This window comes from Lepidochelys olivacea (assembly GCF_965140295.1).
Source record: "Lepidochelys olivacea isolate rLepOli2 genome assembly, chromosome: 10".
NCBI lineage: Eukaryota > Metazoa > Chordata > Testudines > Cheloniidae > Lepidochelys > Lepidochelys olivacea.
Window position 1 is genome coordinate 46359151 of NC_140420.1, and position 23664 is coordinate 46382814.

The following is a 23664-nucleotide window of genomic DNA, read 5'->3' on the forward strand; positions in this document are numbered from 1 at the left end:
TTATCATGTAAACCTCTTAAAACCTTGGCAGGACCGGGAAGGGCTCCTAGTGGCCCCCTATCCCCCCGAACCGGAACTGGGGCCCCAACCACCCGAGGAGTCAGATAATGGTGAACCCCAGCTAGCAGAGACACTCACCGTCGAGCAGCGAGAACAGGCACTCTGCTTAGTGAGAGCATTCCCCAAGACGTTCACCACGAAACCCAGGCGGACTACACTCACCTACCATGTGATCCAGACAGAACCCGGGGTGGTGGTCCAAGAGACAACCCGGCCATTGCCTAGGTGAATGCGGGAGGCCGTAGAGGAGGAAGTCCAGGCGATGTTGGAGTTGGGTGTTGTTGAGCCCTCCCAGAGTGAGTGGCGGAGCCCCATCGTCCTCGTACCGAAGCCCGATGGGAGCCAGCGGTTTTGCATTGACTTCCGGAGGGTAAAGGCCATCTCAAAATTTGACGCCTATCCGATGCCCCGCGTCGATGAGCTCCTCGACCGGCTCGGGGAGGCCTGTTATATCACCACTTTAGATCTCACCAAAGGGTACTGGCAGATCCCCCTGGATCCCAGGTCCAAGGAGAAGACCGCGTTTGCCACCCCTTCAGGGTTATACCATTTCACCCGGATGCCTTTTGGCCTACATGGGGCCCCGGCAACCTTCCAGCGTTTGATGGACCAGGTGTTGCAACCACACACGAAATACGCGGTGGCCTACCTAGATGATGTGGTCATCTATGGCAATAACTGGGAGGAACATCTTAACCAAGTAGTGGCAGTCCTCTGGGACCTCCACGCAGCCGGGCTTACGGCCAACTCGAAAAAATGCCGAATCAGGCGGGAGGAAACCACTTACCTGGGGTACACCTTGGGCCGGGGACAGGTCCGCCCCCTCATCGGGAAGGTCCAAGCACTCCAGGAATGTCCGGTGCCGACCACGAAGAGGCAAGTACGTCAATTTTTGGGCTTAGCTGGTTATTATCGGCGGTTTGTACCCCACTTTGCAAGCATTACGGCCCCGCTAACAGAGCTCTTGACCAAGGACAGTCCCCGCTGGGTGCATTGGTCCAACGAGTGCGAGACGGCCTTTCAAACTATCAAAGAACGGCTTTGTAGCAATCCAATACTCTTCAGCCCTGACTTTCATCGTGACTTTATTGTCCAGACAGATGCCTCAGGCGTTGGGCTTGGGGCGGTCCTCTCGCAGAAGGTGGATGGGGAGGAACACCCGATTGTTTACCTCAGTCGGAAGCTGTTCCCCAGAGAACAGAACTACTCCGTCGTGGAGAAAGAGGCCCTAGCCGTTAAGTGGGCAGTCGATGCTCTCCGCTACTACCTCCTCGGGGCCCCCTTTATACTGGTTATGGACCACGCACCCCTGAAGTGGCTTAATAAGATGAAGGACAATAATGCCAGGCTGATGCGATGGTATATCGCTCTGCAGCCCTATGCCTTCACGATTCACCATCGGGCGGGACGAGACAACGCCAATGCGGATTTCCTGTCCCACCTCGGAGAAGGTGAGAACGCCAGCTCCGAAGATTGGGAGCTGGATTTGAGGGGTGGGGTATGTAGGGAGCCAGGGTGGCTCCCCTCCGAACCAGAGGGTAAAGAGCCACCCTCTCAGCCTGGGTGGGCGGGGCCAGACCAAGCTTCCGCCAATCCCTGGAAGGGGAAGGGTGGGACAGGAAGTACAAAGGGCGGGGCCCTCTGCCCAGTGAGGAGAGCACCAGGGAAGGAGACAGACACAGGTTACTGGCTGCTCCCTCACAATCCTGCTGCTGACCCAGGCGAAGCCCTGGGCAAGGAGGAGCCTGACCGGGAGGAAGGCCTGTGGCAACCAGGACTGCCAGCTGCTGAATACCCAGAGGACCTGGAGGGGCCTGACTGCAGCCCAGGCCAGCGTGAGTCCGATACAGAGGGGGAGCAGGAGCGGCCCACGGCGGAATACTCGGACGAGATGGAGGGACCGGAGCTGCCCGCGGCGGAATACCCGGATGAGATGGAGGGACCGGAGCGACCCGCCTGAAAGACCGGGTAGGAAGTAGCCCAGGCGCCGAACTGCACCGTGGGCTGGGTGTGTTTGGTCAGCGGGTGCGGATGGCCCCGCTGACCCAGCGGCAGGACTTTCGCCTCCCGCCACTGTCAGGGCCCTGGGCTGCAACGCAGTGGAGTTGGGTGGGCCTGTGTTCCCCTACCCCGGCCAACCTGCCCGAGGGGCGCGCTGCTGACTCGTGCCGGCGCTCCCCTGCCCGAGGGGCGCGCTGCTGACTCGTGCCGGCGCTCCCCTGCCCGAGGGGCGCGCTGCTGACTCGTGCCGGCGCTCCCCTGCCCGAGGGGCGCGCTGCTGACTCGTGCCGGCGCTCCCCTGCCCGAGGGGCGCGCTGCTGACTCGTGCCGGCGCTCCCCTGCCCGAGGGGCGCGCTGCTGACTCGTGCCGGCGCTCCCCTGCCCGAGGGGCGCGCTGCTGACTCGTGCCGGCGCTCCCCTGCCCGAGGGGCGCGCTGCTGACTCGTGCCGGCGCTCCCCTGCCCGAGGGGCGCGCTGCTGACTCGTGCCGGCGCTCCCCTGCCCGAGGGGCGCGCTGCTGACTCGTGCCGGCGCTCCCCTGCCCGAGGGGCGCGCTGCTGACTCGTGCCGGCGCTCCCCTGCCCGAGGGGCGCGCTGCTGACTCGTGCCGGCGCTCCCCTGCCCGAGGGGCGCGCTGCTGACTCGTGCCGGCGCTCCCCTGCCCGAGGGGCGCGCTGCTGACTCGTGCCGGCGCTCCCCTGCCCGAGGGGCGCGCTGCTGACTCGTGCCGGCGCTCCCCTGCCCGAGGGGCGCGCTGCTGACTCGTGCCGGCGCTCCCCTGCCCGAGGGGCGCGCTGCTGACTCGTGCCGGCGCTCCCCTGCCCGAGGGGCGCGCTGCTGACTCGTGCCGGCGCTCCCCTGCCCGAGGGGCGCGCTGCTGACTCGTGCCGGCGCTCCCCTGCCCGAGGGGCGCGCTGCTGACTCGTGCCGGCGCTCCCCTGCCCGAGGGGCGCGCTGCTGACTCGTGCCGGCGCTCCCCTGCCCGAGGGGCGCGCTGCTGACTCGTGCCGGCGCTCCCCTGCCCGAGGGGCGCGCTGCTGACTCGTGCCGGCGCTCCCCTGCCCGAGGGGCGCGCTGCTGACTCGTGCCGGCGCTCCCCTGCCCGAGGGGCGCGCTGCTGACTCGTGCCGGCGCTCCCCTGCCCGAGGGGCGCGCTGCTGACTCGTGCCGGCGCTCCCCTGCCCGAGGGGCGCGCTGCTGACTCGTGCCGGCGCTCCCCTGCCCGAGGGGCGCGCTGCTGACTCGTGCCGGCGCTCCCCTGCCCGAGGGGCGCGCTGCTGACTCGTGCCGGCGCTCCCCTGCCCGAGGGGCGCGCTGCTGACTCCGGCTGGCACACCTTCCCTGCTAATTCCCCAACTCCCGGAAGGTGTGGCTGAGTCCTGCCAGTGAGACCATAGCTCTCCATCGCCCCTAGGGGCTTGGAGGACCAACCGAAACCTGTCACAGGGTGTTTCTAGTGGGATCTGTTCTTGGCCCATTGCTATTCAATATTTTTACCAATGATCTGGAAGAAAATATAAAATCATGGCTGGTAAGTCTGCAGATGACACAAACTGGGGAAGTGATAAGTAGCAAGAACAGATCACTGACACAGAGCAATCTGGATCACTTCGTAAACTGGATGCAATGAAACAACATGCATGTAATACAGTCAAATATAAGATCATTTGTCTAGGAAGAAAGAATGTATGGCACACTTACAGAATAGGCGACTGTATCCTGGAAAGCAGCGACTCTGAAGAGGACTTAGGAGTTATGACAGATAAACAATTGATAAACAAAAGTGAAATGCTGTGGCTGAGAGAGCATATAGAGTCCTTGGATGTATAAGTAGATCACTGAAGAGGAGTGGGGGAATGGTAGTACATCTGTATAAGGCATTAGCAAGACCATTATTGCAATATTGTGTCCAGTTCTGGTATCCACACTTAAAACAGATGTTGACCAATTGGAAAGGTTTTGAAGCAAGGGATAAGAGGTGATTTGATCGCAGTTTATAAGGAGCTTGTGACAAAGTGCTGAGGTCTAATAGATGGGCCAGCACTCTGATCACTGTACCTGCACTTAGTTTCTCCAGCGATGGTCGATTGAGGAAATAGGGAGGAATTAACTAATGAGACGGGGAAGCAGGGTGAGTTAAGGGACTAATTGGCCCATCATTTGACTAGCTTGATAAAAGACAGGGTTAGCAGGGAAAAAGGAGAGGACAGAGCTAGCTGTGCGCAGATTGAAGGTAATCCCAAGGAAGAGAGATCTCTTTTCCTCCCAGGGCCCTGATGAACAGAGGTTGATTGTTCTAGGGTCATAGGTATTAGAATTGTGGCAGTGCCCTGTATAGGTGTTGGTGGAGGGGACTTGAATAAATTACATGGAGTAGACACTAAAAGAAGAGACTGTGAGCAGTTTCTGCAGTGATCAAGGACTGGGGGGATCTACGCCCCACTACAAGTGTGGGTTTGTCTGGGATATGGATTCCCCTGCAGGGGTGACTGAAAATTTGTCGGGGGGAGTTGGTGTGAAGGCTCAGCATCCAGACACAGCAGACTCTGCCGTGGTTGGCTGAGGAGCAGAAAGAGCTGCAAAACACTATGCATTCCAGCAATCCCACCGATTTGAACGTCAATCCCTGCTGGTGTGGCAAGCAAAGCAGCAGAAAAGCCTCCAGGAATTAGTCAGTTGTTACAGAAGTTAGTGAGTCCTAGTGCAGAGACTGGGAGTCATACACCGGGAGTGACTTTATGCAAAGCAGGCCCAACTGATGATCTTGACTCATTCCTGGTAACATTTGAGAGGGTAGCCACAGGCGCCAGATGGGGTAAAGAAATTTGGGCCCTCCAGGTGGCACTCTAGCTCACTGGGAAAACTCTGTGGCTTACTGGCCCTGAATAAGGAACAGGCCCAGAACTAAGATGTTATGAAGCCCACCATTTTAGACTGGGTAGAGCTGTCTGTTGAAAAATACCAGCAGAAATTTTGGGCCACTAGAGGGGTAGGACCCAGGGCATATGCACAAAAGCTGACAGCCTGGGCGGCCCACTGGCTGAAGCCAGGTATTGGATCTGTGGGGGAAATTACAGATCTGGTAGTACTGGACCAATTTCTCCTGAGCCTCCCAGAGAATACCAGAATCTGGGTGAGGCAGCACCAGCCCAGCATCCTAGAGGTCACAATTTAACTCTCCAAAGAGTTTGCAGAAACCAATTTTCCCAGAAGAGTGGTCCAGCGACTTATGGGTCTGGAGCCAAGGGGGCTGGGGGTGGGAGCGGGAACTGAAAAGCCCCAAGAAGAAAAGTGAGGAAGCAAAAGGAACTCTTTCAGGGAATCGGGAACTAGTATGCTTACAATGTGGAAGGTCAGGACATATTAAGCGGGACTGCCCCAGGATGCAATGCAGGTTCCCAGAGTTCTGTGGATGGACTGGGACCGCCGGGGGGAAGGAAAAGGAAAATGCCTATCATCCCTATAAAGATGGGAATAAGGGGGATTGTGGACACTGCCTCAGGATGCTCATTGATCTGGGGGGATTTAGTGAAGCCCCACTGGAGGCTCCCAAGGGAGAAGGGAGAGTTAACATGCATTCAAGGGGAGAAGAACATGCCCAATGGCAGAGGTATCCCTAGCGGTAAAGGGGAAATGCAGATGGAAGCAGGTGGGAGTAATGGAGAGGCTACCCCATCTGGCTATAGAGGGTACGGACTGAGCCCCTTCCCCTATAGAAAGAAAGCGAGTGGCCATGGCCCCACATGCTAGAAAAAGGAGCAAATGAGGAACGGCCTGAGTTAACAGAATCAGAACACCCTAGGCAGAATGATACAAGCCAAGGTGAAAATTGAACTGCTCCAGCAGAAAAGAGGGAGAAAAAGGAAAAGGTAGAACTAGGTTCAGGGGAGAAGAACAGCCCAAGAGTTGGACAGTCCCAGGTCACTGCATGGCAGAAAGGGTGAGGGGAGGAACCCAGGGGCCAGTTCGTGGGACTGGGAGAACCAGAGGCCTTAGAGAAGGAAGAGAAAGGGGGACAACCCGGAGACAAGAAGGAAGAAGATAAGGAGAGTGGACCTGTAGGTGTGAAGCTCTGTGGGTTAAGACTGAATTATGGGAGCAATTTTTGCAGGTGGAGGATGGAATGACCCAGAAAAGGGATCCTACAAGACCAACCTGGGGCAAATGGGAATGTATAGAGGCAAGAACCTCCTACAAGGAGGGAAAGGTGCAAAAAACCCCCAAACCCACTCTTAGGTAGAGGAGGGATGTGTGTGACAGAGTGCTGAGGTCTAACAGATGAGTCAGAACTCTGCTCGCTGCAGCCTTAGTGAGTTTCCCCAGTGATGGTCGATGGGGGGAGCTGGATAAGGAACTAATTGGCCCATCAGCTGACTAGCTTGATAAAAGGCAGGGTTAGCAGGGAAAAGGGGAGAGGACAGAGCTACTTGTGCTCAGACTGAAGCCAAGCCCAAAGAAGGGAGATCTCTTTTCCTTCCAGGGCCTGGATAAACAGGGGCTGACGGTCATAGCATAATAGGGAATTAGAATTGTTATATTGCATTTTATAGGTGTTAATGGGGGGCACTTGAATACATTATATGGAATGAACACTAAAAACCCGAGACTGAGCAGGTTTTGTGGTGATCAAGGATAGGGGGACACACGCCCCTTTACATTCCTATGCAGAGAAGGGACATCTGATGTAGGGGGCTTTTTAATCTAGCTGATAAAGGAATAAGAAGATCCTGTGACTTGGAAGTTGGGTCCTAAAAATTCAAATTAGAAATAAGGTGCAATTTTGTAACAATGAGGCGATTATCCATTGGCACCAGGTTATGGACGGATTTCATGGATTCTCCATTTCCTGGAGTTTTCACCCCAAGTCTGGATGCTTTTGTGAGGATATGCTGTGGCTAAGCTGCAAAGTATTGGGCCCCCAGGTAGCAGGGAAGAACCAGTCCCAGCACCGCAGGGCTGACTGACTGAGGGTCTCTAGCCTATGCTAGACAGCAGGTCAGACTAGATAACCATAATGATCCCTCCTTCTGGCCTTGCAGTTTATTACTCATCCGCTCTGAATGAGCAGCCTTGTCTATCTATGGGATAGGTAAGTGTCTCTTGATGGAATTAAATTTTTTTGTAAGCCCCTGGAGATGGGCCTGGTCTTTGCTTGTGGCCCGGCCATCTGTCTGAAACCGAAAGGACTGGGGAAAACATGCTCTCTAGTCTCAGGGGCTAGAAAGGAAGTTTGAGCAAAGGGGACAGCTCTTTTGTGCCCCAACAGTGATTTGCCCTGATAGCAGCAGTGTTGGCTTCGTCATTAATCTGCCACAGGAGAGTTCAAGGCCCAGGGAGAGGCCGCAGCACCATGGCCATATCTGAGCCAGTGTTTCCCTTCACAGCCAGGAACATGGGTCAGGAATGCTTGAGGATGATGTATGTCTCCTGCAAGGATGGTCTGGGAGGCACCAGCTGCTCTCTGGGGCAGTAAAGCCAGCAGTGAAGTTTCCACAGAGGATGGCTTTTTTACCTGAATTTTCTGTAGGCCACAGAGCCGGAGCACACAGTCCAATTCCTCTTGCTCATACAGTGAGACAAGGAGTGACACCATCCGGTCAGACTGGCAGTCACTCAGCATGGCCAGTTCTTGCACCTCCTGGAGCAGACAGACAAGAATAAACAAAAAAGCATTCTCAGCACAAGCCAAAGAAGCCAGAGAGCTCTGGTTAAGGTAAATACTGCATTTTCTAATACAAATGCTACAAAAGGGAAATGTAAGAACACAGGGACAGTTTCTGAGCATTCACTTTTGTGCTGTTCTGGTGGCACAAAGCAGCCAGAGAACTGTAGGGCTTTTGCCAGCATAAATATAGTAAAAACAAATGTAAAGGAGTACTTGTAGCACCTTAGAGACTAACCAATTTATTTGAGCATAAGCTTTCATGAGCTACAGCTCACTTCATCGGATGCATACCGTGGAAACTGCAGCAGACTTTATATATACACAGAGAATATGAAACAATACCTCCTCCCACCCCACTGTCCTGCTGGTAATAGCTTATCTAAAGTGATCATCAGGTGGGCCATTTCCAGCACAAATCCAGGTTTTCTCACCCTCCACCCCCCACACAAATTCACTCTCCTGCTGGTGATAGCCCATCCAAATGTACATCCCTACTTGATGTTACCTGCCCTCGCTTAACAGGGAGTCTGTAATACGCTGGCCTGCTTATGTGGGATCATGAGGCCCTCTAGTGGCGCATTCCAGCAACTACAACAGCCCTTCCAAATTCATGGGTAATGTCTACGCAGCCCATCAGCAAGCCTCCCAGCCCAGGTTAGCAGGGCTTGCGCTGGTGCGCTAAAAATAGCTGTGTAGACAGTGCTTTGATGTTGCAGCTTGGTCTGAAGCCCACCCCACTCCCTAGGTTTCAGAGCCTGACCTCCAGCCCAAGTCACAACTTCAAAGTGCTGTCTGAAGAGCTATTTTTAGAGAACTAGTGTGAGCCCCGCTAACCCGAGTCTGTCGACCTGGGCTGGGAAGCTCACTGACATGGGCTGGGTAAAGTAGAGGTACCCTAAAAGACTTGGCCAGATCCTTAGGTGTTCTGGCTAGTGCTCGCTGGCTGCAAGAGCTGCCAAATGGCTCGGGAGCCTCCTCTGAGCCAAGTGTGAACTGCTGTGGCATACAGCTGGTGTTCGGGCTTGTTCCCCACAAAATCCCCCTGCAGTCAGCGTACGAGGACAGGACTGACGCTGCACTGACCCCAAGCTAGCTGTTCAATGCCATCTGGCCATTGCAGGCAGGTGTAATGCAGTACAGCCCTCAGAATGGAGCACTGTTTGTAAGAAGTGATACTAGCAGCAAGACAGACCAGTGGGCATGTCACACCAACTTTCACATCTGCTCTGATCTCCCATCTGTGCATGTGGGGAGGTTTGGAGTCTTGGCACAAGCTTGGTGCACTGGTGCTGAAGCTCCTGAGTTCAGTCCCTGCTGCCAACAGGCATGTCTGTACATGAAGGGCTAGTGACAGCAGGAGGGTTTGCTGCATGAACAGAAGCAATCGGTGACCTAGCTCCTGTTATCGCGATTCAGGCTTCATTTTGGAGGAACTGGATAAATGCAAATACCTTGGAGATTGGAGTATTTTTGTACAAACCAACCTGACCTGAAGATGCGTCTGTTTCCAAGTACTTGGTGCATCAGAGAGATGCAGATGGGAGGGAGCTCGGAAAAGAGCAACAATGGTTGAGGCAAAGAGTTAGGAGGAAACATTAAAGGGCAGCATTCTTGCTGCTGAGGGTAGAACATATCATTGTAAAGGGGTGGAGTTCCACACCCAGTCCAACCCCCTGGTCAGTTACTTCAAACCATCTGAAATTGTTCCTCGGGGCTGCACTGTTCTGTGTTGGCCTCAGGTGGAAGGTGACTAGGCTACGTCTTCTCTACTGAATTAGCTCGAGTTAACTCTTTGAGTTAGCTTTGCTCAAGTGAGAGCAGCCACACTGTGACCCAGCACTGGAGCTGCACAGAGAGCCTGGATTAGCAACACAGTATTTATATGACAAGCATAGAGTAGCTGCGTCTGCACTGCATTAGTAGCTCCAATCCCCAACCCCTGATGGGCTAGCTCACGTGAGTGTAAAGCGCCATTAAACTCAAGCTAGAGATTTGTCTATGTGCATGGGAGTTTGGTTGGGGTAACAGCAGAGTTATACCTGGTGCTAACTCTGCTGTGAAGACAGGCTGTTCGTCTGGAACAGAACAAAAGGAATATTCCACCCCATGTGTTCTCCTTGGATCACAGCCCATTTGAACTTCACAGCCACTACTTCCACCTCCCTCCCTCACACTGAATCCCCATCCTTAAGCTGCTCTTGCCCAGGTCTCTAATGATCAGTTTCTGGTCAAATCTCAAGACCTCTGCGCCACCTTCACCTCAACTTCGCTGTTGCTTTTGACACGTTATCATAGAATCATAGAATATCAGGGTTGGAAGGGACCTCAGGAGGTCATCTACTCCAACCCCCTGCTCAAAGCAGGACCAATCCCCAACTAGATCACCCCAGCCAGGGCTTTGTCAAGCCTGACCTTAAAAATATCTAAGGAAGGAGATTCCACCACTTCCCTAGGTAATGCATTCCAGTGTTTCATCACCCTCCTAGTGAAAAAGTTTTTCCTAATATCCAACCTAAACCTCCCCCACTGCAACTTGAGACCATTACTCCTTGTTCTGTCATCAGCTACCACTGAGAACAGTCTAGATCCATCCTCTTTGGAAACCCCTTTCAGGTAGTTGAAAGCAGCTATCAAAACCCCCCTCATTCTTCTCTTCCACAGACTAAACAATCCCAGTTCCCTCAGCCTCTTCTCATAAGTCATGTGTTCCAGTCCCCTAATCATTTTTGTTGCCCTCCACTGGACACTTTCCAATTTTTCCACAATTTTTCATCTTCTCTTCTCTTCCCGTTTGTAATCCTGTCTTCTCCTGGCTCACTGCCCTCCTCCCTCCCCACCAGCATTTCCTTCAGTGTCTCTCCAGGCAGCTCCTCCCCTGCCATTCCCTTGCTGCCTGCAGCATTCATTCTCCTCCCTTGTGGCATGCATTACCCAGTCTGTAATGTTTGGCTTTGCAATCTCATGAACACCCTTAGCAGACAGCCTCGCTGTACATCATAAATCTTCCAGCTGTTAAAAATGGTGATACTCTATCCCCAAGACATAAACAATCACAACCTTGACCCCCATACTTACATGATGCACCTCTTCTCCCTATCCTCTGTCTGCCTGTCTGTCGCCTCTCGTGGGGAAGGCTTGTCCCTCATTTTGTGTTTGTAAAGTGCCCAACAGATGGCCCAGTGGGTAGGATCCCAGTCTAGGACTAAAGACACCATCATTCAATCCCCTGTTCTCCTACAGACTTCCTGTGTGCCCATGGGCAAGCCACTTAGTCTCTCTGTACATTGGGGAAAGCAGCACTGCCTTAACCCACTGCAAGGATAACTGCTTTAAAGATTATGATGTGCTTTGAGAGCGACTGATGAAAAGGGCTAAGTATTATTATACTGTGGGCACTGCTAGAATCTATATAACCAGATTCCAGAATTTGTCTGCGAGTCACTCTGAAGCCGCAAATGGCTGAGTCAGTGCGGAGTGATGGAAACGATTGCAGGCATGGTTGTGTTGACTAACGTATGCTGGCTACCATATTAATAACATGTATCATCCACACCATATACATATAAGTATACATTAAGCACAAACATTGTAACAGTGAGATAGCCTAAACTGGCCAATACTATAATCCTGTTCACTTATGCTAAGTATCCCATAACACCTTGCATTAGCTGAAGTAAGCTTTGGCTTAAGTAGACAGGAAAACTGTCAGTATCAGGACATATCATTGTTCCCTCATTGCAACAGAAAGTGAGTTACCCTATTTATAACCAAACCTATTTATCCTGCTACACAGATGCAAGAAGCAGGAGGGCAGATGCCCTGTCCCGCATGGATGAACTTGCTGGGTCATGCACAACACCGCATTCAACCATCCTTATGCCATCACCCTTTGTCCTGGGATCAGTGGACAGGGACCTGGTGTCACTCATTCAATCGCTGCTGCTTCACAACCCCTTTGCCACCCAGACCTGCCAGAGCCTGGGTGATGCGGACCACAGGTTGGTTCAGAGTTGCGATTGCAGAATGGAATTCTATACTGCGGACAACGCATTTCTGTTCCGGACTGCCAGCCTAGATGCAAGGGTCTCGAAGGACGTTATGAGTCCCAGCTCGCCAGCCATTTTGGCCAAACTAAAACCAGGAACTTGGTTTTGTGAAATTTCTGGTTGCCTGGTATACACACATATATCAGGAAATACACTGACTCCTGCTGTGATCGGTGTTCCTGGGCCAAGAACCCTTGTGTTCTCCTTCAGTCCATATACACCCTCTCTCAGCCCTGGTCTACTGTGTCCCTGGATTTTATAGTAGAACTACCCCACTCCCAGGGATATACAATTGGGTTGGTTGCTGTTGATTACTTGCCCAAGGTGGCCCATTTGATCCTCTCTTGTGCAGTTCTCGCTGCCCTGGAAAACACCCACCTCTTTCTTGAACACATCTTTTGGCTCCACAGACTATTGACTGGCATTGTGGCAGACCAAGTCCCACAGTTTGTCTCCCATGTCTGATGAGAGCTCTATAATCCCTTGGGGGTAGAAAGCCCTGAACCGCCCTACTCTCCTGGCTGATGTAATAGCTATTGCAAATGCTACCTTTGTTGAAATGTGTAACAGAGAGCAAGTTGCTAGACGCTCAAAATGGGGGATCCATCGGCTTTGATAAAACTGAATTCAGACGTCAGTGTGGAATAGGACTCCATACCTGCAGAAACACCCTGTCCAACCCCCTCAAAAACCTTATGACCAACGGGCTGGAAAAAAGGGAGCGGTTATCCACCGGAAGGTGAAATGTCAATATAGCTGCTAGCTGTGTCCTAATTAAGCTAATCGCTAATCCTTGATGTTTCAGGTACAAAATATAGTCCTTCACATGCTGAACAGAAGCAAGGATGGGGAAGACCCTGCCCCCCACTTCAGCCTCCATCAGATGGAAAATCTTTTCCATTCAGCCAGGACGGGTCGACCTTGTTGATGGCTTTCTACTATTCAGCACTACCTCCTGCATCTCTCTTGAGTAGGACTCCTCTGCTGATGTTAGCCATGAAGCCTCCAGGCCAACAGGTGGAGAGCTTCGAGGCTGGGGTAGAGGAGACAGCTATGATTCTGCAAAACTAGGTCTGTGGGAAGTGGGAGCAATAGCGGGAGACTGATAGGTCCAAAAGCTGAGAAAAACAGTGTTGATGGGTAGAGTTGCCAGGCGTCTGGTTTTCAATTGGAATGCCCGGCCAAAAAGGGACCCTGGCAGCTCCAGTCAGCACAGCCGACCAGGCCATTAGAAGTCCAGTTGGTGGTGCTGTGGGTCTAAGGCAGACTAGTCCCTTCCTGTCCTGGCACCACGCTGCGCCCCGGAAGCTGCCAGCAAGTCCGGCTCCTGGGGGGAGGAGGGGTGGGGCTCCATGTGCTGTCCCCATGCCAAGCACCCGCTCCACACTCCTATTGGCTGAGAACAGTTGCAAATGAGAGCTGGGGGGGTGGTGCCTGCAGGCAAGAGCAGTGCACTGAGCCTCCTGGCACCCCCACCTAGGAGCCAGACCCGCTGGCCACTTCCGGGGTACAGCTCAGTGCCAGGATTGGCAGGGAGTGTGCCTTAGCCATGCAGCACCACTGACTGGGAGCCGCCTGAGCTAAGCCCTCACCTCAACCCCGATCCCCACCCCCTTCCCCAGCCCTGAGCTCCCCCAAACCCAGAGCCCCCTCCTGCACCCCAAACTCTTCATCCCTGGGCCCACACCAGAGCCTGCACCCACAGCTGGAGCCCCCACACTCCCTGCACCTCAACCCCCTGCCCCAGCCCAGAGCCCCTTCCCAAACCCTGAACCCCTCATGCCTGACCCCATCCCAGAGTCTGCACCACCAGCCCAGAGCCCATACCCCCTCCCAGAGCCCACTCCCCTGCCTCAGCCTGTAGCCCTCTCCCACATTCCGAATCCCTCGGCCCCATTCCCCAGCCTGGAGCTCCCTCCTGCACCCCAAGCCCCTCAGCCCCACCCCCAGCCGGAGCCCTCATCCCCTCCCACACCCTGAACCCCTCATTTCTGGCCCCACCCCAGAGCCTGGACCCCCAGTTAGAGCCTGTCATAAATATAAAGGGAAGGGTAAACCCCTTTGAAATCCCTCCTGGCCAGGGGAAAGCTCCTCTCACCTGTAAAGGGTTAAGAAGCTAAAGGTAACCTCGCTGGCACCTGACCAAAATGACCAATGAGGAGACAAGATATTTTCAAAAGCTGGGAGGAGGGAGAGAAACAAAGGGTCTGGGTCTGTCTGTATGCTGGCTCTTGCCAAGGACAGAACAGGAATGGAGTCTTAGAACTTTTAGTAAGTAATCTAGCTAGGTATGTGTTAGATTATGATTTCTTTAAATGGCTGAGAAAAGAATTGTGCTGAATAGAATAACTATTTCTGTCTGTGTATCTTTTTTGTAACTTAAGGTTTTCCCTAGAGGGGTTCTCTATGTTTTTGAATCTAATTACCCTGTAAGATATCTACCATCCTGATTTTACAGGGGGGATTTCTTTATTTCTATTTACTTCTATTTTTATTAAAAGTCTTCTTGTAAAACACTGAATGCTTTTTCATTGTTCTCAGATCCAAGGGTTTGGGTCTGTGGTCACCTATGCAAATTGGTGAGGCTTTTTACCAAACCTTGTCCAGGAAGTGGGGTGCAAGGTTTTGGGAAGTATTTTGGGGGGAAGGACGCGTCCAAACAGCTCTTCCCCAGTAACCAGTATTAGTTTGGTGGTGGTAGCGGCCAGTCCAAGGATAACGGGTGTAATATTTTGTACCTTGGGGAAGTTTTGACCTAAGCTGGTAAAGATAAGCTTAGGAGGTTTTTCATGCAGGTCCCCACATCTGTACCCTAGAGTTCAGAGTGGGGGAGGAACCTTGACATAGCCCTTACCCCCTCCCGCACCCCAACCCCCTGTCCCAGCCCAGTGAAAGTGAATGAAGGTGGGAGAGAACAAGCCACTGAGGGATGGGGAATGTAGTCAGTGGGGGCGGGTTCCTGGGGAAGGGGTGGGGCTAGGGTGTTCCATTTTGTGCGATTAGAAAGTTGGCAACCCTACTGATGGGACCAAGCTGGGTTGATCAGTATAAGATTGGCTTTGTCCTGCTTGACCTGGCACAGAACTTTGAAAAGAAGAGGAATGGGGGAAAAGGATCCATCAACAAACCCAGCTGTGTCCTGCTCCGGAACAGAGCTAGTGACATTTTGGTTGTCCCTTGTTACAAGCAAATCCACTTGGGGAGTTCCTGAGAGCTGGAAAATGGACCTTACTATATCTGGGCAAAGGGACCCCCGTGGAGATTGATAAACAACTTGCTTAGGTGGTTTGCCGGCATATTCTGAGCCCTCGCAGAGACAGCCAGTTCTATTATTCTAGATACACATCTTTATTTGGCAAATCATTGAACAAAACCTCCAAACTGCTGAGAAAAATTTCTTTTATATATTCCCCATCTGTAAATGGCTTTCAGTTTTTTGCAATGCACTGTGCAATCTTGTAACTTCCTTCTGGGGCTTGATTTTTACTTACACTTAAGCATTTAGACACACTGCTTTGCTTCTCATATCCTGCTACTGCCTTTTTGATCAATTCAGTCTTGTCTGCTTCGTCAAGAAAGGTTTTCTCGTGGTTCATTGGAAAATGTTGTTGTCAAATAGCTGATGTGCGACAAACAACACTTTCACAACAGAAAGCACAAACAGCATGGTCCTTTTGAATAAATCCAAATGTGTCTGTCCAAGGAAGCTGAAATAAACGGACATTTAACTTTGCTTTCTTAGGAGCTGACATTTTGTCAAATGTACCCCTCAACTTACAGTGGGAAAAAAAATGGTGACAGACAGCCCGCACGTCAAATGCAATGAACTCTTTCCATGTGACGTGATAGTGATGTAAGCAATAAATCAGGACTTAAAAATATCCCAGTACAGTGGCTCTGGAACAATTTTTAAGGTGGGGGTGCTGAGCTGTGCCCCCTCTTGCCCCTGTCTGCACCTCTCACTGCCCCAGGACACTCTGCAGTACCGAGGAATGAAGAGATGTTGATGCAAGTCCATCGGGAGAAGGTCTCAACAGGCCCCGTTGGGCTCTGGAGTCAATGAACTCCCCTAGTTACAGGTGTGCTGTGGGGAGTGCTTCCTCTTAGAACACCTTCCCAAGTCCTTAGCAGAGTCAACCTCTTTGAATCCCTCAATGACCCTGGTATTGAATCCAATTTCCGATGCCTCTTCTTCGGTACTGGAGATGCTGATCTGCCCCTCACTACCAGTAGCACCAGAGGTGTGCTACTGACCGATGCCGAGGTGCTCAAAGCCCAGAGTAGAGGTCTCAAATGTAGGCTGCAGCACCTACTCCAAGAGCAGATATTTTAATCTGGCTGCTCTTTTTTTTTTTTCCAACTGGGCTTACATCCCTTGCAAAATGCCCTTGCATTTAAGGGAGCTGGGGTGTGGCTCACTATTCAGGATGGCCTTGCCACAAGAGTGTCAGGGCTTGAAACCCCGAGAGCGTGGCTTACATCTGGTACTGGGGTGAGTCCCCAACACTGGGTGCTGGAACCCACACAAACAACAAAAACAATTTTTTGTTTACTAAGAAACTAACTGACTGACTTAACTAGTCATACGATACACAGGTGCTATAAACAGATAACAGGAAAGATTTGCAGAAGCAAGGCCAGGAAGCTCCAACAACCATCAGTGGTGACAGGAAGGAACTGAGGAGGGTCCGGAGTTGCTCAGCCCTTTGTGCCTACACGATGTGTGTGAGGCAGCAGAGGGCACTCAAGCTGTCCCAACAAGTCCTGCTAAAGGTAAAAACTCTCTGACAACTGTGCACGGGAGCACAGAAAGCCCTACTGTGGAATGGACATGTGCGATCACTTGAAGAAGAATGTGATTTCCCCTGCTTGAATGTGACCCCGAGGTAAATCAAGAGACATTGGAAACACATTTACATAAAAGGTAAACAAAGCCTTGGCATGGCACATCGCCTCTGCATTTAGAACGTTTGTTCTGTAGCTTGGACTGATGGAACCTTGAACAGCCTCAGGGGGATGCCCTGAATCACCAGTCCTGATTGCTGCCAGGAGCCGAGGGCCATCCCTCCCAGTAGGTGTGAAATGGGCCCATGGTGGTGCCGGTTGTGCCTGCTGTTGCCTAGCGCCTCCCGTAAGAGGAGCACACTCCTGGGAAATGCTCCCCACCCAGCACTTCAGCCCCTGCTCATGCTCTGCCACTCAGCCCACACAAGCTCTTCCCTCTGGGAAGGGCATTGCACTGAGCTGTCTCCAGCAGCATCTGACATCCCTCCAGTGTCTCTGTCTCCAGGCTACAGCAAGCCAGCCTGTGGTGCTCTGTCCCCATGCTGGAGCATGTAGGGTCCAGCATGGCTGATTCCTGCTGGCTACAGGATCCCAGGCAGGACTCTCTTCCTCACTGAGTGAGCATCCTTGGGCAGAGCAAAGACCTCCAGATCCCCCACTTTATGATGGTCAGAAATGCAGTTCCCCAGAGAGCTGCCAGACAAACACCCTAGAAACAGAGTGATATGCCCATTCTACAGCTCATCCCCAACCCGCCTTTCAACATTCACTGCCCTTGCCTGGCCCCTGAACACACCTACCCCAACAGTACTACCCCAGGCTTCCACCCACTCACCCAAACATTCCCAGCTCCCCTCCCCACCATCCCAAATGTACATCCCTCCTTCTCTACACACTGAGCCCCTCAGCCTCTCCTGGACATATACCCCCTCCCAAACCTTACCCACACAGCACACACCCCACTCAAACTATACACACACCACCCACACTACACAACCCCCACCTGCACACTGTCCCTCCTTCCTGCCCAACCACTGGCATTACTATTTCTGCTGCCTTTTCAATCCTGCTGAGAAAAGGGGCTGAAGGGAAGTTCAGGACACTAGCCTGAGGTCCCCAGCCAAAGGCATGATGGAGCTCACCGCAGGTCTGCAGAGCAGGAGTCGGATGTCGGTGACGTGCGGAGGAGGAGCCTGCAGCTTTGCACTCACGTGCATTACGTTAGAGAAAACCACCTGGAAGCGTAGTTCCACTTGGATGCCACATGGAAAAGTCAGTGTCTCCTTCAGCAACTCTGTAAGTGAAATCAGAGGAAGAGTCATGGCAGAGGCCAGAATGCACAGCACACCAAGCGCTCTCTGTCTCATTGCTGTGCCCTGTCAGCAGATGGGAATGATTCATAGATTCTACTGGACCACTGTGATCACCTAGGCTGACCGCCGTAACACGAGCCAGAGAACTGCCCCACAATAATTCCTAGAGCAGACCTAACATCCTCCCTTGACTGAAAAATTGTCAGTGATGGAAAATCCACCATGACCCTTGGTAAATTGTTCCAGTGGTTAATTACTCTCACTGTTAAAAATGTATGTAGTATTTCCAGTTTGAATTTCTCCAGCTTCAACTTCCAGCCATTGGCTTGTGTTAGACCTTTCTCTGCTGGATTGAAGAGACCATCATTAACTATTTGTTCCCCAAGTAGGTACTGTTTTAGGGTAAATTCGTAGGCCTCATTACCACTTGTGAGTTCAACTGTAAGAAGTGAGCATAAGTTCATAAGATGTCACAGTAACCTGGAACAGCCAATGTTGGTGGGAAAAGGCATGAAAGGGAGACAAAAAGACTGAGCTAGTCCAAACAAAAAGGCCTTCTGATATAACTCAAGGATTGTGTTAAGATCATTTTTGGTTTACCAAGCATGATTTTAACATAGTCCTTGAGTGTGAAACCAGAAATTAGTGAACCAAAGTTGGTGCTTCGGAAACAAGGCCTAATTAGTGGACAAAATAATGAGGGGATGAGCTATTCTGCCCATCACTCCCTTTTGGGGTCCTTGAAGAAAAGAGACTTTGGGAGAAAAATTGGCTACTGGGATGAGATTCACAATTATGACTGCCACCCCCACCATCTCCTGGGACCCCAGGCCTTCATCATCCTGATCCTGAGAGATGTCCTGACTGGACAGGGCCAGAGAAAAGGACCCAGATGACCTCACCACATCCACCAGCTCCAGCTGATTCCCAACCATCACCTGGGATGAAACAGGATTGGACCTTAATAATAAAGAGAGCTGCAGCCCATCTCAACTAACTTCTTCTCTGTTCTCCAAAAGGACAGTTATTACCAGCTTTCATACCATCTTAGAGACTGTCAGACACAGGGATTCTTCCTTCTAAAAACTCTCTCCAGCTAACAAGAAAGGGAACAAGGTATGCTGTTAAAATGAAAGCCTTATTTAATACTTTATATTGTAAAGGCTTTAACTGTGTTCCCCTCTTTTCTTTATCTTTAATAAAAGGTTAAAAGGATTTTTAATGGTGTGTTTGCCATGGGACTAAGTAGGCTGAAGTCTCTGTAGACCAAACCCCAAGCCTTAACACTGTTTAATACTGGACAGTGGCTAGGTTATGTTAATGCCTTTACATCTAAATGAATACAACAGTGCTTACAGATACCTTACGTATCTCTTTTTTAAGTTAAATAGATTGAGCTCCTTCCATCTATCGATATAAGACATGTTTTCTAACCCTTCTTGAACTGTGAACACCAGAACTGGATGCAGTATTCCAGCAGCGGTTACTCCAGCGCCAAATACAGAGGTAAAATAACCTCTTTACTCCTACTTGAAATTCCCCTGTTTATGCATCCAAGGATTGCATTAGCCCTTTTGGTCACTATGTTGCCCCAGCTGATTATCCCACCACGACCCTCAAATCTTTTTCAGAATCCCTACTTCCCAGGATAGAATCCCCCATCCTGTAAGTATGGCCTACATTCTTTGTTCCTAGATATATGTGTGACAGAATATACCTAGGTGTTCACACCCTACATGTTATTGCCATAATTTTTGTACAAGATATGCCTTATAAGGTATCATCTGAAAACTCATAATTTACTGGTCAGTATGGTCCTGATAAAATTTGTGTGGCAACATTGTACGTAAAGTTATAACATTTCCCTGTATGATGTTATTAACACATGTTCCAAACCCCACAGCCCTGCTCAAACAGAGGTTGGCAAACAGTCTGTCCTAAACAAAGGAATGTGTGCTCTGCTTAATTTACCTTAAGCAGTAAACAGAATCATCAAGACGAAGGAAAACAAAGGATGCTCACTGATGAGAAAAGGGGAACATCCTTCCACATAGACTTTCTGCCTTCTAGTGCCCAGCTGGAAATGTTTTTCAAGAGAGGGACTGAAACTTTAAAAAGAAGGGACAAATACCCCAAGGCACCCACTCTCTCTCTGCCTGCCCATCACATTCACTGCAACTGAAGCAACAAAGGAAGCAGTCATTGGACTCTGGGGGATGGGTACTGGTCAGTAAGACTGCTGAAAGAAAGCACATGGTGAGAAATTTTGCTTGAATCTGATATAGTTTAAGTTAGGTATTAGTAAACATTTTATGTTTATTTTCCTTGTTACCATTTCTGATTTTTATGCCTCATGACTTGTACTCACTTAAAATCTCTCTCTTTGTAGTTAACAAACTTGTTTTACTGTTTTATCTAATTCAATGTGCTTAAACTGAAGTGTCTGAATAACTATTTGAGATAATAACCCTGCACATTATTCCCTTTAAGGAATAACAGACTTAAAATATTTTGTACTGTCCCCGAGAGGTCTAGGCAGAACACGACATACATTTCTGGGGGGAAATCTGGGTCTGGGGGTGTGTTGGGGTCACCCTGCAGTATAACCCAGGCTGGTGAGAGTTAGAGTATAACCCAAGTATGGCTGACAGGCTGCAGTCACACACAGACACTCTGGGTGTAACTTCCATGCTGGTGGCTGTTTGTGAGCAGCCCAGGGGGAGATACTTTATCAAGGCATTGTAAGAATGGAAGAACGGCTATACTGGGTCAGACCAAACGTCCATCTAGCCCAGTATCCTGTCTTCTGACAGTGGCCAATGCCAGGTGCATCAGAGAGAATGAACGGGACAAGTAATCATGAAGTGATCCAACCCCTGTCACCCATTGCAGCTTCTGGAAAACAGAGGCACCCAAGGTTGCAGGGCAGGGGTGACACAGCTGCTCATTAGTCTTGATTGTACCCTGGTATGTCACAATATGCATTTACATTTAGCTGTAATAAAATGCACATTGGTTGCTTGTGCCCAGTTTACCAAGTGACCCAGATCACTCTGTACCAGAGACCTGTCCTCTTCATTATTTACCACTCCCACAATTTTTGTGCCATCTGCAAACTTTATCAATGTTTTCTTCCAGGTCATTAATAAACATATTACATAGCGTAGGGCGAAGAACTGATCCCTGTGGAACCCCATTAAAACCACACCCATTTGATGACGATTCTCTGTTTACAGTTACATTTTGAGAGGGTGCCCCTCCTGTCCCAGCCGTTATTTTCTCCGCCTGCAGTGCTTGAGTTACCCCTGCAGTGTGGGAAGGTATGTATAATTGTTGTAAATTGCTGGCCCATGGCTGGGCAGTGATCCCTGGGATACTCCTTGTGACCTGCCCTGGCCCAGACTGCTACTCTGGGTACCAGTGGATTGATCTCCTCTTTGAGCCTGCCACTGCCATTCTGCAAATTCCCTGCTGCTGCTGTTCTCTTTGCCTCATCCCATTATTTCCACTATAATTCCTTGGACAGGAATCGCTTCAGTGTTCAGCCAGCAGCTGAGTCATCTCCTCACTGGCCCCACTTCTTCAAGCCTGCTGGCTTGCCTTGCAAGCTTCCTGCTCCAATCCCAGCAGGGCCTGAACCTGCCAGGAAAAGCCTCTTGCTCGACAGTGGCAGCGGGACCTCCCTCTATTTGCTGCTCCCCACTCTCTGGGTGCTGCCACTGCTTCTCCCCCATCTGACTCTTATGGCAAGAGACCCTTAGGCCCCCACCCCATTCTGTGCCGTATGCCCAGACCCCACCCCAACCCCTTCCCAAAATGGTTCCCACAGCTCTGCTAGCCCTCTCCATGGCCTGGACCACTTCCTGGAGGGGGTGGCAGAGAAGCAGCACCCTGAGGCGCCCCCTTATGGGGGGGCAGTGTAGCTGTGAACAGGGCGCAGCGTGAAGCAGGAGCAGTGAAACCCAAATACAACATTGTGCACTATTGATGTTAGACATATTTAAGAGCCAGATGCTAATGTACCTTGCCTGGGACCCCCAGGGCCGGGGCTGAGACAGCGTGGCTAAGGGCTCTGCACTGGTCTCTTACCATGGCTGTGTCCCCAGAGCTCTGCAGTCGGCCCAGTGGTGCAGATGGGGTCTGTCAGCGCCCGGGCTTCCTTCAGAGTGTGCTTGATCTCCATCACCTGCTTTCCAGTTACCAAGGGGTCCCGACCAATGTCTGGGGGAGAAAGAGCTGCCTGAGGAATGGTTCAAAGGGATAAGGCGCAAAGGGTGCTGAGGCAGCCAGCTCCCACTGAGAGTCAGTGGGGTTTGGGCGCCCACTTCCTTTTTGTGCCTTTGAATTTTCCCCCTAAATTGGGGGCCTGGCTCACACCGTGCCTGCAGCCATTCCGGTCTCTCCACATACAGTTCCTACTGTGCCCCCTCACTCTCCTGGCCCAACTCGGAACCCCCCACTGTATATTCTATGAGCTACTGAGCAGTACTGCACCCATGAGCCAAGCGAAGGGTGGAATATTAGGGTGTTGGAATATTCACCATCCCATTCCTTACGCATCCTAATATCTTGTTTGGTTTCTGAACCGCGCCTACACACTGAGCAGAGGTTTCACACAGCTGCCTGCAGCAACCCCCAGGTCCCTGTCCCGAGTGAGTACAGTCCATTGAGAACCCAGCAATGTGAATGAAGAGTTCAGATCACTCCTCACCTCGCATTTGTCGCACTGGATTTCAACTGCCAATGAGTCATCAGTAAACATTGCCACCTCACTTCTCCAGATTATTCACAAATATGACAAACAGCACCAGACTTAGTATGGGGACCCCACTGCTTCCCTTGTGCCTTGAGGAACTCTAACCATTCCTTTCTACACTTTGCTTCTGTCTCAGCCCGTTTCTGACTTGTCACATCTACACACAACTAATTCATTTCCTTAATAACCTCTCGCGAGGGCCTTTGCCAAGGATTTTTGAAGGACTGGGTAAATGCTATCAGCTGGTTCTCCTGTCGCCCCTGCTTTGTTGTTGCCATGATTAGAGAATTGTAGTAGATGGCAAAGGCAGGATTTTTGTTTGCAGAAGCTGTGCTGGTTTATACCCAGCATGCCAATTTCACCCAGGTGGTTTGTTATTCTAATGAAACCAGTGTACTTTGCTCTGATGTGAGGCTTCGGGGCCTCTAATGCCCAGGATCACATCTAGAGCCTTTTGTAAAGAAAGATACAATGGCCATCCCCCTCCGTATTCACTGATTTTAACAAGAGATGGATTTTATTACTCTGATGCTCTTGGACACACTGTCTGGGCCTGGAGACTCATTGGCCTTTCATTTGTCTGTTTGTTCCATCTCCCCTTCCTTTGAATCCTTGATCAATGACTGCACCTCAACTTTACTACCTGGAACAAGTAGCTTCCAGCTTTAACTAAACAACTTCCGGTGCAATATTTACCCTCCAACACATCCTCCAGTACATGGGTCACTTTCTTTTCCTGCAGAATGTGCTTTTTCAGATACTTCATGAAGATCCCAGAACTGAACTCCCCATCCTGAACTTCATAGGCTTCTGCATCTTCACTCCTTCGAAGGCAAGCACACGACCCTCAGCTGCTTGCCACACAGACATGGCACAGGAGCACCCATAAACCCCAGAGACACACTTTGATTCAGGATTTCCTTTCTATTGGCCTAGTTATTGCTTTGGCCATATTAAGAGAGACCCTGGAAAGTCAGTTGCCAATTCTGGGGGAATAATACAGAATCCTTGCAAACTCAAGGGGCTGAAAAATTGGAG

General features: G+C 51.0%; 1 protein-coding gene and 1 long non-coding RNA gene across 2 annotated transcripts in view; one reads left to right on the forward strand and one right to left on the reverse strand.

The window, feature by feature from the left end:
• LOC311527080 overlaps positions 1–14102 on the forward strand; it is a 47901-nt gene extending 33799 nt beyond the window's left edge. Inside the window, exons 2-3 of the long non-coding RNA XR_014713235.1 lie at positions 11520–11724; positions 12578–14102. This is a non-coding gene — a long non-coding RNA (uncharacterized lncRNA). The remainder of the gene's footprint in view (positions 1–11519; positions 11725–12577) is intronic.
• LOC311527079 (mucosa-associated lymphoid tissue lymphoma translocation protein 1-like) overlaps positions 1–23664 on the reverse strand; it is a 69757-nt gene that overhangs the window by 5264 nt on the left and 40829 nt on the right. The window contains exons 11-14 of the mRNA XM_084640697.1: positions 23323–23450; positions 21960–22091; positions 17700–17851; positions 7574–7699 (exon numbers count right to left, since the gene is read on the reverse strand). Coding sequence (XP_084496823.1) covers positions 7574–7699; positions 17700–17851; positions 21960–22091; positions 23323–23450 — 538 coding nt within the window. The remainder of the gene's footprint in view (positions 1–7573; positions 7700–17699; positions 17852–21959; positions 22092–23322; positions 23451–23664) is intronic.